Genomic DNA, 14,611 nt, shown 5'->3' with positions numbered 1-14,611 from the left:
TTTTTTTAATGTTGCTGGAAATGACTTGCTGGACGTTATTAGCTTCCAGCTAAAGAGGGTTACGCATGAAAGCTCCAAGAAAAGCCAAAAAGTGATTAGGTGGCACAAGAATAATAAAATAAACACATAAGTACACAAATGCATATATACGTGGATACATACATACATAAAGGGATCAGATACTTCTCTGCTCTGTCCTTTACGAAAAGGGAGGAAAAATTAAAAAGATCATGCTGTATGCTAGAAATTAACAAAACACTGTCAATCAACTATATATACTTCAATAAAATAATTTTTAAAAAAAGCACAGTAACAAAAGAAAAAATATATATAAATTGGATTTCAACAAATTAAAAATTTTTGTTTCAAAGGACATCATCAAGAAAGAAAAAAAAAAAAAAAAAACCACAGAATGGGAAAAAATTTAAAATTTTTTCCAGAACATTTATCTGATAAGCACTTACTATCTGGAATATATAAAAGAACACTTACACTGTAACAATTAAAGCACAATTGGATTTTTAAAGAGCAAAGGATTTGAATAAATATTTTTCCAACGAAGATATACAAACAGGCAATAAGCATATGAAAAGATGTCATTAGGGAAATGCAAATTAAAACCACCATAGGACACTACTTCACATCCACTAGGATGGCAATAATCAAAAAAAATGGATAATAACAAGTGTTAATGAGGATATACAGAAATTGAAACCCACATATATAACTGGTGGGAATACAAAATAGAGCAAATGCTTTGGAAAAATGTCTGGTAGTTTCTCAAAAGATTAAATATAAATATAGAATTACCTTATGACCTAGCAATTTCACTACTGCTAGGTATATACCAAGAGAATTGAAAACACATGTTCACCTAAAAACTTGTACATGAATATTCAAAGCAGCATCATTCATAAAAGCCAGAGAGTAGAAACAACCCAAATGCCCATCAATTGATGAATGGGTAACAAAATATAATATATTCATTCAAGGGAATATGATTCAGCCATTAAAAGCAGTGAGTACTGATGTATGTTACAATATGGCTGATCCCTGAAAATACTCTGCTAAATGAAAGAAGCCAGACACAAAAGGCCACATGCTGTGTTGTGAGTCCATTTATATAAAATGTCTGAAGTGAAGTGAAGTCACTCAGTTGTGTCCGACTCTTTGCAACCCCATGGACTGTAGCCCACCAGGCTCCTCCGTCCATGCGATTCTCCAGGCAAGAATACTGGAGTGGGTTGCCATTTCCTTCTCCAGCGGATCTTTCCGACCCAGGGATTGAACCCAGGTCTCCCATATTGCAGGCAGATGCTTTAACCTCTGAGCCACCAGGGAAGCCCATATGAAATGTCTGCTGCTGCTAAGTCACTTCAGCTGTGTCCGACTCTGTGCGACCCCATTGACTGCAGCCCACCAGGCTTCTCCGTCCATGGGATTCTCCAGGCAAGAACACTGGAGTGGGTTGCCATTTCCTTCTCCATATAAAATGTCTAGAAAGGACAAATCCATAGAGACAGAAGGTACTGATAGAACTGTGGTGATCACCAGGGGCTAGAAGGAGTGACTGAAAAAGTTCTGAAATTAGTAGTGGTGATGGCTGCACAACTCTATGAATATATCAAAAACTACTGAATTGTACACTTTAACTGAGTTAATTGTATGGTATGTGAATTACATCTCAAAAAGTTGTTTTTAGAAAAGAAACTTTTAATTTTTTTAAATTGTTTTAATTGCCTTAATTAAACAAAAATTATTTCAATTAAAAAAAAAAAAAAAAGTTCCGTAAACACACTTTTTACCTGTCTCCACAGTTTTCAGCAGCTGACATGAATACAGACAGTAGACAAGCACCTGGAAAGGCCATCTCATCCATTCCCCTGCCGAGTGCCAGGTGGCACTAGAGCCACCATAGCCTGATTGTGATCTCCTGGTGTTAATTAAGATCTTTCCAGGAGACAGACAGCCAAGAACTAGTATCACAGATCTGGTTCTTCCCAGTCAAACCACAAGGCCCTTTGGTGAAGGCAGCCATTTCCTCTCCTGTGTCTGCAGGGAGAAAGAGAGGAGGGAGAAACCATGAAAGTGAACTAAGCCTACCTTAATGATCTCTTCGTGTCCATCATTGGACTCCACCAGTTCTGAGGCCAGAGAATGACTAGTTGAGCGGCTGGACACCATGGCATAGGTCTTCCTGCCCGCCTGCCAGAGAGAGGGAAAGAAAAGTGGATCAGAAACCATACGACCAGCACTGAACTTCTGCCCCTCAACCAATGCAGAACTGCTGCTCAAAAGACTTGAAGGGTTAGTCCAATGTTTCCCTGCAAAAATTCATTTCAGAACCTCAACCCGAAGCCACAGGATGAATGCAGCAGCAGCAAGAACACAGGATGGGAGAATTAGTTGAAATTGCAGGTTAGTTTTAATTGTAATGGGGGCCTCTACATCCCCAAAGCAAGGCACGATGCTGAGGTCGGCTGGCTTTGTCTGAAAGGAGATGCTCCCAGGCAGCAGAGGAGACGGTTCCAGCCAGCACTGGGCTGAGGGGTCAGCAGCAAGGAAGGAGAACTGGCAGAGACGAGGAGGCCTCGCTCCACCAGCAATCTCGATACCTTCTGGGCTATGCGTTCAAGTTCATCTCCTGTCAGTTCACTCTGGAGAGTCAGCCTGAGCACGTCCACGCTGCCCTAATAATGACAATCACAGCAACAATAATCTCTCACTTTACAGTCTACTATCAGTACACATGCACTTTTGCCAGTCCTGTAGAGTGGGTTTTATTATTGCCATTTCATAGACAAGAAAAGCTGAGGTCAGAGAGGTACATCAGCTTGCCCAAGGTCAGTTCACTCTTGGGTGATGAGGATGTCTCCAGGGACTCTGACAGTGTTCTTCACACAGCACATTGTGTGCGTTCTCCTTTCCCCACTGTTCAGAAGGCATCCCTGGATTGGTCATCCCCAGTTCAGAACTTCTGCACCTGACATCCACCCAGGAAGTTACTGATTCCCTTTACAAGACTAGGATATCTTTCCTGAACCAAATCATAGGAAGGTACCTGAATCCAAACCCCTATTTCTATGAGCCACACAGAAATTATCCAGAAGAAAGCAGGCGATACAGTAGATCAGCCTAATTTCAAAGGAAGAAGCAGGTGTTCTTTCATAACTTAAAGAAGGTTTAAAAACCTTCTTTTCATTGTGAGGAAAATAGAAAACCTGAGGGGGAAAACATGCAAGAAGAGGGAAAAGTGGGGGGCTGGAGATCTGAGGAGATAACAACATTGAGAGAGGATCAGCAAGGCAGAATGCACCAAACCCTGCCACTAACCCGTGTAACACGTACAGGTAGACAAGAGGCTTAGCAACTCTGGATCCGTGTATCTCACTAGAAAAATAAGGGTTGAACTAAGTATCTCTAAGGCTCCTTCCATATTTGATATTATAACAGCATAAAGAGGAGTACATGCCTCTCGCAGCTAATGATGGGAAGATGGGTGCTGAACTAGCCAAGACAAAAGTGACTTTCAGGTCATCTGGTCATACCCTGCCATGAGGTCCAGAAGTATAAATATCATCTTACTCTTAACAGTTTTGAGGAATCCTCCTAACCTTTCAAATATCTGATGGAGCGACAGGAGGAAGAAAGAATGGAGCAGCAGCGGCGCTTTGCTGGAGCAGCTGTGAAGAGACACCCCACGTCCAAGGTAAGAGAAACCCCAGTAAGACGGTAGGCGCTGAGAGAGCGCATCAGAGGGCAGACAGACTGAAACCACAATCACAGACAACTAGCCAATCTGATCACACGGACCACAGTTTGTCAAACTCAAGGAAATTAAGCCATGCTGTGTGGGGCCACCCAAGATGGATGGGTCATGGTGGAGAGGTCTGACAGAATGTGGTCCACTGGAGAAGGGAATGGCAAACCACTTCAGTATTCTTGCCTTGAGAACCCCATGAACTAAGTATGAAAAGGCAAAATGATAGGATACTGAAAGAGGAACTCCCCAGGTCAGTAGGAGCCCAATATGCTACTGGAGATCAGTGGAGAAATAACTCCAGAAAGAAGGAAGGGATGGAGCCAAAGCAAAAACAATACCCAGTTGTGGATGTGACTGGTGATAGAAGCAAGGTCCGATGCTGTAAAGAGCAATATTGCATAGGAACCTGGAATGTCAGGTCCATGAATCAAGGCAATATGGAAGTGGTCAAACAGGAGATGGCAAGAGTGAACATCGAAATTCTAGGAATCAGCAAACTAAGTTGGACTGGAAAGGGTGAATTTAACTCAGATGACCATTATATCTACTACTGTGGGCAGGAATCCCTTAGAAGAAATGGAGTAGCCATCATAGTCAAAAAAGAGTCCAAAATGCAGTACTTGGATGCAATCTCAAAAATGACAGAATGATCTCTGTTCATTTCCAAGGCAAACCATTCAATAACACGGTAATCCAAGTCTATGCCCCGATCAGTAATGCTGAAGAAGCTGAAGTTGAATGGTTCTATGAAGACTTACAAGACCTTTTAGAACTAACACCCAAAAAAGATGTCCTTTTCATTATAGGGGACTGGAATGCAAAAGTAGGAAGTCAAGAAATACCTGGGGTAACAGGCAAATTTGGCCTTGGAGTACAGAATGAAGCAGGGCAAAGGCTAATAAGAGTTTTGCCAAGAGAATGCACTGGTCATAGCAAACACCCTCTTCCAACAACACAAGAGAAGACGCTACACATGGACATCACCAGATGGTCAACACCGAAATCAGAGTGATTATATTCTTTGCAACCAAAGGTGGAGAGGCTCTATACACTCAGCAAAAATAAGATCAGGAGCTGACTGTGGCTCAGATCATGAACTCCTTATTGCCAAATTCAGACTTAAACTGAAGAAAGTGGGGAAAACCACTAGATCATTCAGGTATGACCTAAATCAAATCCCTTATGATTATACAGTGGAAGTGAGAAAAAGATTTAAGGGACTAGATCTCATAGACAGAGTGCCTGATGAACTACGGACAGAGATTCATGACATTGTACAGGAGACAGGGATCAAGACCATCCCCAAGAAAAAGAAATGAGAAACAGCAAAATGATTGTCTGAGGAGGCCTTACAAATAGCTGTGAAAAGAAGAAAAGCGAAAAGCAAAGGAGAAAAGGAAAGAAATACCCATTTGATGGAGAAGGCAATGGCACCACACTCCAGTACTCTTGCCTGGAAAATCCCATGGACAGAGGAGCCTGGTGGGCTGCAGTCCATGGGGTCGTGAAGAGTCAGACATGACTGAGCGACTTCACTTTCACTCTTCACTTTCACGCATTGGAGAAGGCAATGGCGACCCACTCCAGTGTTCTTGCCTGGAGGATCTCAGGGACGGGGGAGCCTGATGGGCTGCCGTCTATGGGGTCACACAGAGTCGGACATAACTGAAGTGACTTAGCAGCAGCAGCAGCAGCATACCCATTTGAATACAGAGTTCCAAAGAATAGCAAGGAGAGATAAGAAAGCCTTCTTCAGTGATCAATGCAAAGAAATAGAGGAAAACAACAGACTAGGAAAGACTAGAGGTCTCTTCAAGAAAATTAGAGATAACAGGGGAACATTTCATGTAAAGATGGGCTCAATAAAGGACAGAAATGGTATGGACCTAACAGAAGCTGAAGATATTAAGAAGAGGTGGCAAGAATACACAGAAGAACTGTACAAAAAAGATCTTCATGATCCAGATAATCACGATGGTGTGATCACTCACCTAGAGCCAGACATCCTGGAATGTGAAGTCAAGTGGGCCTTAGGAAGCATCACTACAAAGATAGTGGAGGTGATGGAATTCCAGTTGAGCTATTTCAAATCCTAAAAGATGATGCTGTGAAAGTGCTGCACTCAATATGCCAGCAAATTTGGAAAACTCAGCAGTGACCACAGGACTGGAAAAGGTCAGTTTTCATTCCAATCCCAAAGAAAGGCAATGCCAAAGAATGCTCAAACTACCACACAATTGCACTAATTTTACACGCTAGTAAAGTAATGCTCAAAATTCTCCAAGTCAGGCTTCAGCAATATGTGAACCGTGAACTTCCTGATATTCAAGCTGGTTTGAGAAAAGGCAGAGGAACCAGAGATCAAACTGCCAACATCCACTGGATCATGGAAAACGCAAGTGAGTTCCAGAAAAACATCTATTTCTGCTTTATTGACTATGCCAAAGCCTTTGACTGTGTGGATCACAATAAACTGTGGAAAATTCTGAAAGAGATGGGAATACCAGACCACCTGACTTGCCTCTTGAGAAACCTATATGCAGGTCAGGAAGCAACAGTTAGAACTGGACATGGAACAACAGACTGGTTCCAAATAAGAAAAGGAGTACGTCAAGGCTGTATATTGTCACTCTGCTTATTTAACTTATATGCAGAGTACATCATGAGAAATGCTGGGCTGGAAGAAGCACAAGCTGGAATCAAGATTGCCAGGAGAAATATCAATAACCTCAGATATGCAGATGACACCACCGTTATGGCAGAAAGTGAAGAAGAACTAAAGAACCTCTTGATGAAAGTGAAAGAAGAGAGTGAAAAAGTTGGCTTAAAGCTCAACATTCAGAAAACTAAGATCATGGCATCTAGTCCCATCACTTCATGGGAAATAGATGGGGAAACAGTAGAAACCGTGGCTGACTTTATATTTTTGGGGCTCCAAAATCACTGCAGATGGTGATTGCAGCCATGAAATTAAAAGACGCTTACTCCTTGGAAGGAAAGTTATGATCAACCTAGACAACATATTAAAAAGCAGAGACTACTTTGTCAACAAAGGTCCATCTAGTCAAGGCTATGGTTTTTCCTCTAGTCATGTATGGATGTGAGAGTTGGACTATAAAGAAAGCTGAGCACCAAAGAATTGATGCTTTTGAACTGTGGTGTTGGAGAAGACTCTTGAGAGTCCCTTGGACTGCAAGGAGATCCACCCAGTTCATCCTAAAGGAAATCAGTCCTGGGTGTTCATTGGAAGGACTGATGTTGAAGCTGAAACTCCAATATTTTGGCCACCTGATGCAAAGAGCTGACTCATTTGAAAAGACCCTGATGTTGGGAAAGATTGAGGGCAGGAGGAGAAGGGGACGACTGAGGATGAGATTGTTAGATGGCATCACCAACTCAATGGACATGAGTTTGGGTAAATTCTGGGAGTTGGTGATGGACAGGGAAGCATGGTGTGCTGTGGTTCATGGGGTCACAAAGAGTCAGACATGACTGAGCAAATGAACTTAACTGAACTCTTAACAGTTTTGAGGAATCCTCCTAACCTTCCAAATATCTGATGGAGTGACAGGAGGAAGAAAGAATAGACTCTGCCCAGAAAGCTGGGAGAAGCTTCTCTGGGAGGCAACAGATCTTCCTCCACAAGAAAGAACAAATGGGTGGAGAAGTAATCAGCCTCTGTAATCAGATACCCTGTGTTCACCCTATAAAATGGAAACACTACCATCCAACTACTAGCTTTTTTGTTTAAGATTAACTGAAAATATATGGAGGTTGTTCTCTGCCACTTAAGAGTGTATGCTTAGTCACTCAGTCATGTCTGACTCCTTGAGACCCCATGGACTGTAGCCTGCTAGGCTCCTCTGTCCATGGGATTCTCCAGACAAGAATACTGGAGTGGGTTGCTAGTTCCTTCTCCAGGTACCTTGCTAAACCAGGGATGGAGCCCAAGTCTCTTGTGTCTGCTGTACTGCAGGTAGATTCTTTACCAGCAGAGCCATTGGGGAAGCCACATAAGAGGTAAGTATTCAAATATTAGCCTCTTCCCAGTTCTTGGAACAAGCCCAAATACAAGAAAGTTTGAAGACACTCCCATATGGCCCTTAAGACTTACCAAACCTGGCAATGTAGCTAGCTTTTACAAAAACACTTGAGTGAGTGAGTGAAGTCGCTCAGTCATGTCCGACTCTTTGCAACCCCATGGACTGTAGTCTATCAGGCTCCTCCGTCCATGGGATTTCCCAGGCAATAGTATTGGAGTGGGTTGCCATTTCCTTCTCCAGAGTATCTTCCTGACCCAGGGATCAAACCCGGATCTCCCTCATTGTAGACAGACGCTTTACCATCTAAGCCACCACGGAAGTCCTTAATTCCTATCAAATAAAACCCAGACCCTTAGTGTGGCTTTTAAGGCTCTCTACAATCTGAGTCAATTCGCCTCTGCTGTCACTGGTCTTCACTGCCCCTGGTCCAAAATGCCCCATGCTTTCCTACTTTAGTAACTTCACTCTCTTAATTTCCTTTGCCTAACTGTTCTTTCTTCTTATTTTCACCAGGGGCACCTGTGAGTCCCTCAAGAGTTTGCATTCAACTGCCACATCTTCCATGACACTTCCCTACATCCTGCGGGAAACACATACTCTCTTCCCTGTGCTCCCTCTGCTTCACAAGGCCTCTGGTGGCAAGTGCCTCTCACTTATTTGTGAGCCATGTGATCTTCTGTTAACTCCTTGTGGGCAGCTGTCTGCCACAGCCCCTAACAAAGGTAAGCCTTATCTGAATGCGTAGTGAGTGTTCCACGACATCTAGGTCAAGAGAACATTACAAAAAAAGAAGAAATTATTTCAAAATAGCCAAGTGAAAGTGAAAGTCACTCACTTGTGTCCAACTTTGTGACCCCAAGGAGTATACAGTCCATGGAATTCTCCAGGCCAGAATACTGGAGTGGGTAGCCATTCCCTTCTCCAGGGGATTTTCCCAACCCAGGGATCGAACCCAGGTATCCTGCATTGCAGGCGGATTCTTTACCAACTCAACCACCAGTGAAGCCCAAAATAGCCAAAGTGGCTGCTAACTCTTTTCCGCAGTACACAGGCATGCACTTTGATTAAAGCATAGTCTCTGATGGTCCAATGGTTAGGATTTGATGCTTTCACTGCCACATCCTGGGTTCAGCCATGGCATTTTAACTGGAAGAGCACAGACTAGTCTGGATTTGGGCCTTGAGAGGTCATCTCCTCTATTTGTGTCATCAGAATCTCAGTTGGAGACAAGAAAGAAAGTTGAAGAAGTACTCAACTTGCTGAAAGAAATAATGGCTGAAAGACAAAGAAAACAAACAACAAACAAAAATAAAATAGCAGGCTTACCATACCAATAATTACACTAAATGTACACAGTCTAAATACATCACTTAAATACAGATTGGCAGGAATTCCCTGCTGGTCCGATGGTTAGGACTCCATACTTTCCCCCAGGCTAGACCCCTGACTGGGAAACTAAGATCCAGTAAGCTGTACAACCACAACCAAAAAATAAAAAGCAGGTTGGCAGAATAGATTTTTTAAAATGACTCATTACATGCTGTCTATAAGAAACATATTCAATACTTTAAATATAAAAATATAGACTGGTTGAAGTAAAAGACTGGGAAAAGATATATCATGCAAATATTAATCAAAGGAAAGCAGGAGTGCTATGTTAATATCAGATGAAGTAGATAGAAGTAGACTTCAGAGCAAAGAGAATTACCATAAATAGAAAACGACGTTACGTAATGTAATCCACACAGAAGACAGAGCAATCCCAAATGTATATTCACCAAACACCAAGCTGCAAAATATGTGAAACAAAACCTAATAGAACAAATCCACAATTATAGTTAGAGACTTCAATACCTATCCCTCAACAACTGACAGAGCAATTGGGGCGGGGGAAATTATCGAGAATATATAAGAACTCAACAACACCATCAACCAGCAAGATCTAATCAACATTTACAGAATACTCCACCCAACAGCAGCAGAATACACATTGTTTTCATGGATCTATGGAACACATACTAAGACAGACCATAATCTGGACTATGAAAAAGCTCAACAAATTTGAAAGAACTGAAATCATACAGAGGACGTTATATGACCACAATGGATTCAAACCAGAAATAAATAGCAGAAGGATAATGGGAAATTTTCCAAACACTAGGCAACTGAACAACATACTTCTAAATAATCTTTGGGTCAAAAAGACACTGTCAAAGGAAATTTTTAAAAATCGCTGAACTGAATGAAAATGAAAAACCAAAACATCAACATTTGTGGGATATAGCTAAAGTAGTTCTTTAGAGAGGGAAAGCAAGAGAAACTCCCTTTAAAGAGAGGGAAATTCATAGCACTAAATGTATGTATTAGATGAAAAGAAAGTCTCAAATCAATAATTTAAGCTCCCACTACAAGAATTTAGGGAAAAAAAAAACAAAACTCAAAGCAAGCAGGGAAAAGGCCTTAATAAAAATAAGAGCATGGATAAATAATATTTAACACAGAACAACAATAGAGAAAAACCAATGAAACAAAGAGCTATTCTTTGAAAGGATCAATGAAATTCATAACTTCAAATAAGACTGACAAAGAAGAAAACAGAGAGACATAAATACCAATATCAGGAATGAAACACAATATTTCTACAGAACTTGAAGGTATTAAAAGTATAAGGTAATACTATGAACAACTCTATGAGCATAAATTTGACAATTTAGAAAAATGAATCAATTATTCAAAAAAATATGAACTACTGAAGTTCTTCATCTAATATGATATAGGTAATATGAATAGCCTTATAACTATTAAGGAAATTTAAATCATAATTTTAAAATTCTCAGAGGAGCTCCATGGTGACCTAGTCATTAGGATTCCAGGCTTTCACTGCCATGGCCTGGGTTCAGTCCCTGGCTGGGGAACTGACATCCCACAAGCCATGTGGCAGAGCCAAAAAAAAAAAAAAATTCCCTAAGAAGAAATATCCAGGCCCAGATGACTCCACTGGAGAATTCTATGAAGTATTTTAAAAATTAGCACCAATACTATTTCTACATAATCTCATCCAGAAAATAAGAGGAAGGACACTTTCAAATTCATTTATGAAAGCTATTCTTATTGTGGCACCAAGACCAAAGACAATTTTGAAAAGAAAACAAAACCCAAAAAACTACAAACTAATATCTCTCATAAATACAAAGATTTTATTCCCTAACGTTTTGTTAGAACATGGGTAAAAGACATGAAAAGATATTTCACTGAAGAAAATATACGGGTGGCAAATAAGCATGTAAAAAGATGTTCAACATCATTAGTCATTAAAGAAAGGCAAATTAAAACCACAGTGAGATATCATTACACACCTATTAGAATGGCTAAAACAAAGACCACAGCACCAAATGCTGGCAAGGATGCAGAGAAACTGGATCACTCACACGTTGCTGGTGGGAATATAAAGTGACACAGCCACTCTGAAAAATAGTTTGGAATTTCTTTAAAAACTAAACATACAATCACCATATGACCCAGCAATTATACTCCTGGGCATTTATCACAAAGAAACGTAGACTTACGTTCACACAAAAAATTGCACACTTGAGGTGGAAGGTGGGAGGAAGGTTCAAGAGGCAGGGGACATATGTATACCAATGGCTGATTCATGTTATGTATGGCAGAAACCAACACAGTATTGTAAAGCAATTATCCTCCACTTAAAAATACATAAACATTTTTTAAAAACTTGCACGCTAATGCTTATAGCAGCTTTACTTGTAATACCCCAAAACCAGAAACAACCTGGATGCCCTTCAGTAAGTGAATGATTAAACATGGAATGCTTACTATTCAGCAATAAAAAGGAACTAATTACTGACGCATGCAACATCAATTTCCCAAGAATTAAGCTTAATGAAAGAAGCCAATCACAAAAGGTTACATACTATATGATTCCATGTATCTAATAGTCTTGAAAGGACAAAATTACAGAAACAGAGCACAGGCAAAGGGGTTCGAGAGTTAGGGAGAAGAAGGAGGTGGAAAGGAAGAGGGTGTGACTCTAAAATGGGAAGCTGAAGAATCTTTGTAGTGATGGAAACAGTCTATATCTTGGCTGTATTGATGTCACTATCCTGGTTGTGACAGTGCATTATGGTTTTGTAAGATGTTACCACTGAGGAATGCTGCTGCTGCTGCTGCTGCTAAGTCGCTTCAGTCGTGTCCAACTCTGTGCGACCCCATAGACGGCAGCCCACCAGGCTCCCCCATCCCTGGGATTCTCCAGGCAAGAACGCTGGAGTGGGCTGCCATTTCCTTCTCCAATGCATGAAAGTGAAAAGTCAAAGTGAAATGCTAAGTAAATGCAAAAGATCTCTATTATTTCTTTTAACTGCATGTGAATCTACAACTGTGTTAAAAAAATACCTACAGAGATAAAAATTAAAGAAATAATAAAGGAAATAAGTAATTATTATCCTACTACTCTAAAATAGCCACTATAAAATGCATTCCTTACAATTTTTTCTATGCACATTTTTGAAAGGCATACTACTATATACACTTATATACTTGCTTTCCCCCTTTAATATTTCATCATTAATTTTCATCACATTAAGCATCCACTCCAGTACTCTTGCCTGGAAAATCCCATGGATGGAGGAGCCTGGTAGCTGCAGTCCATGGGGTTGCAAAGAGTCGGACACGACTGAGCGACTTCACTTTCACTTTCATGCATTGGAGGAGGAAACGGCAACCCACTCCAGTGTTCTTGCCTGGAGAACCCCAGGGACGGTGGGGCCTGGTGGGCTGCCGCCTATGGGGTCATGCAGAGTCGGACACTATTGAAGCGACTTAGCAGCAGCAGCAGCAGTACTAATACTCCATGAATAGATCAGACTAATTTATTCAGCCTAACTGACCCACAACTTCAGTGTAGGATATGATCAACTTCTTTCATGTTATTTTTCATATACTTATTTTTTATTTTAGAAAGCATATTTTATTTCCATAGAATGAGATGATACATAACAAGGAGTACCCAAATCACCACCAGGTCTGTTGCCTGGTCCATTATCCCTCAAGCCCAGACTGATTTCTTTGCAGAAAAAGAACAGCATTTAGAACAGTTAGACCTTGGCCCAAACATTAGCTCTGACTTTCATTTGTTGTGTGTATTAATTTTACTCTCCCTCAGCCTTACTTTACTAGCTGGTAAGATGGACAGTACAACATTTCAGTGAGAACACAGTGACTAATACACACAGACATACAAAAATGCCAGTTCCTCAAAATTTGACAATGCTCCTCTTTAAAATATTTTCCATAAGCATACAGGTTAAAATAAACATGCCTTGTTATGGGAGAAAATACATATTAATTCCTACTTCATACTATATATAAGCATTAATTCTGAGTGGATTGCAGATGTAAATGTGAAAAGCAGAAAAATAAAGGTTTTTAATTTTTTTTTTGGCTGTGTTGGGTCTTAGTTGTGAAACATGGGATCTAGTTTCCTGACCAGGGATCAAACCCAGGCCCCCTGTATCGAGAGAGCAGTCTTAGCCACTGAACCATCAGGGAATTCCCAGAAAAATAAGGGTTTTTATAGAATATTTTTTTTGGATTCCCTAGTGGCTCAGATGATAAAGAGTCTGCCTGCAATGAGGGAGACCTGGGCTGGATCCTTGGGTCAGGAAGATCTCCTGGAGAAGGAAATGGCAACCCACTCCAGTATTCTTACCTGGAAAATCCCATGGACGGCAGGCTGTAGTCTATGGGGTCACAAAGAGTTGGACACAACTGAGCAACTTCACTTTCTATCTTTCAGAACATTTTTACGGCCTTGACAAAGGCAAAATTTTTCTTAAACACATCATAAAAAAGTCCTTCTCGTAAAAAATTGATAAATTGGACTATATTAAAATTTTGAACTTTCATTCATCAGAAGGCACCATTAAGAGAGTGCATGACAACCCACAGAGTAGAAGATATCCATTCTATGAATATCTGACAAAGGATATTCAGAATACATTAAGAATTTCTGTAAGACAAAAAACAACATGATATCCTGGACTGAATCCTGGATCAGAAAAAGGATATTAGTGAAAAATCTGGTGAAATCCAATTAAAGTCTACAATTTAGTTAACCAGTATTATATCCATTAAAAATTTCTTAGTTATGACAAATGTGCCATGGTTATATAAGATGCTAGCATTGGAGAAAATTGAGTGAAGAGTATATGAGTATTAGCTTTGCAACTTTTCTGTAAACCTAAAATTATTTCAAAATAAAGAGCATATTTAAAGGAAGAAAGAAGGGGAGGGAGGGAACATGAGAGGGAGAGAGAGTGGTGCCCAACAGAAAAATGAGCAAAACACTTCAATAGAATCATCACATAAGAGGATATTCACATAGCCAATAAAACATATGAAAAGGGTTCTATTTCATTAGCCATGTCATCAAAGAACTAGGAACTAACCCCATAAGGCAATACCACAAAATACCCATCAGAATGAAGGGTTAAAAAAAAACAACCAAGTGTTAGGGGCTGTAGAACAATCAGAACTCTCATACACTGATGGAGGGTTTACTCATTATCACAATCAATCACAGTCACTTTGGAAGTATGTACCACAGATGAACACATGAGTGACACCCTCAGTCCAGTAGCTCAGTCGTGTCCGACTCTCTGCAACCCCGTGGACTGCAGCATGCCAGGCCTCCCTGTCCATCACCAACTCCCGGAGCTCACTCAAACTCACATCCATCGAGTCGGTGATGCCATCCAATCATCTTATCCTCTGTCGTCCCCTTCTC

At 40.7% G+C, this 14,611-nt stretch overlaps 1 protein-coding gene across 13 annotated transcripts in view; it reads right to left on the bottom strand.

The window, feature by feature from the left end:
- The window catches only part of TUFT1 (tuftelin 1), a 50,322-nt gene that overhangs the window by 22,631 nt on the left and 13,080 nt on the right, over positions 1-14,611 (bottom strand). For 4 of the 13 annotated variants that reach the window (XM_086392667.1, XM_086392669.1, XM_086392671.1 and 1 more), the window contains exons 2-4: positions 8,642-9,081; positions 2,616-2,690; positions 2,104-2,205 (exon numbers count right to left, since the gene is read on the bottom strand). In XM_086392667.1, coding sequence (XP_086248793.1) covers positions 2,104-2,205; positions 2,616-2,690; positions 8,642-8,773 — 309 coding nt within the window. In that variant the 5' untranslated portion in view covers positions 8,774-9,081. Of the gene's footprint in view, positions 1-2,103; positions 2,206-2,615; positions 2,691-8,641; positions 9,082-9,514; positions 9,597-14,611 lie in introns of those variants that run through there. The other 9 variants (XM_086392670.1, XM_086392672.1, XM_086392676.1 and 6 more) reach the window with 3 other exon arrangements.

This window comes from Bos grunniens, chromosome 3, assembly GCF_055505025.1.
Source record: "Bos grunniens cultivar Pamir isolate PY7600 chromosome 3, Bosgru_T2T1.0, whole genome shotgun sequence".
Classification (NCBI taxonomy): domain Eukaryota; kingdom Metazoa; phylum Chordata; class Mammalia; order Artiodactyla; family Bovidae; genus Bos; species Bos grunniens.
This window is presented reverse-complemented; position numbering and strand designations above follow the sequence as displayed.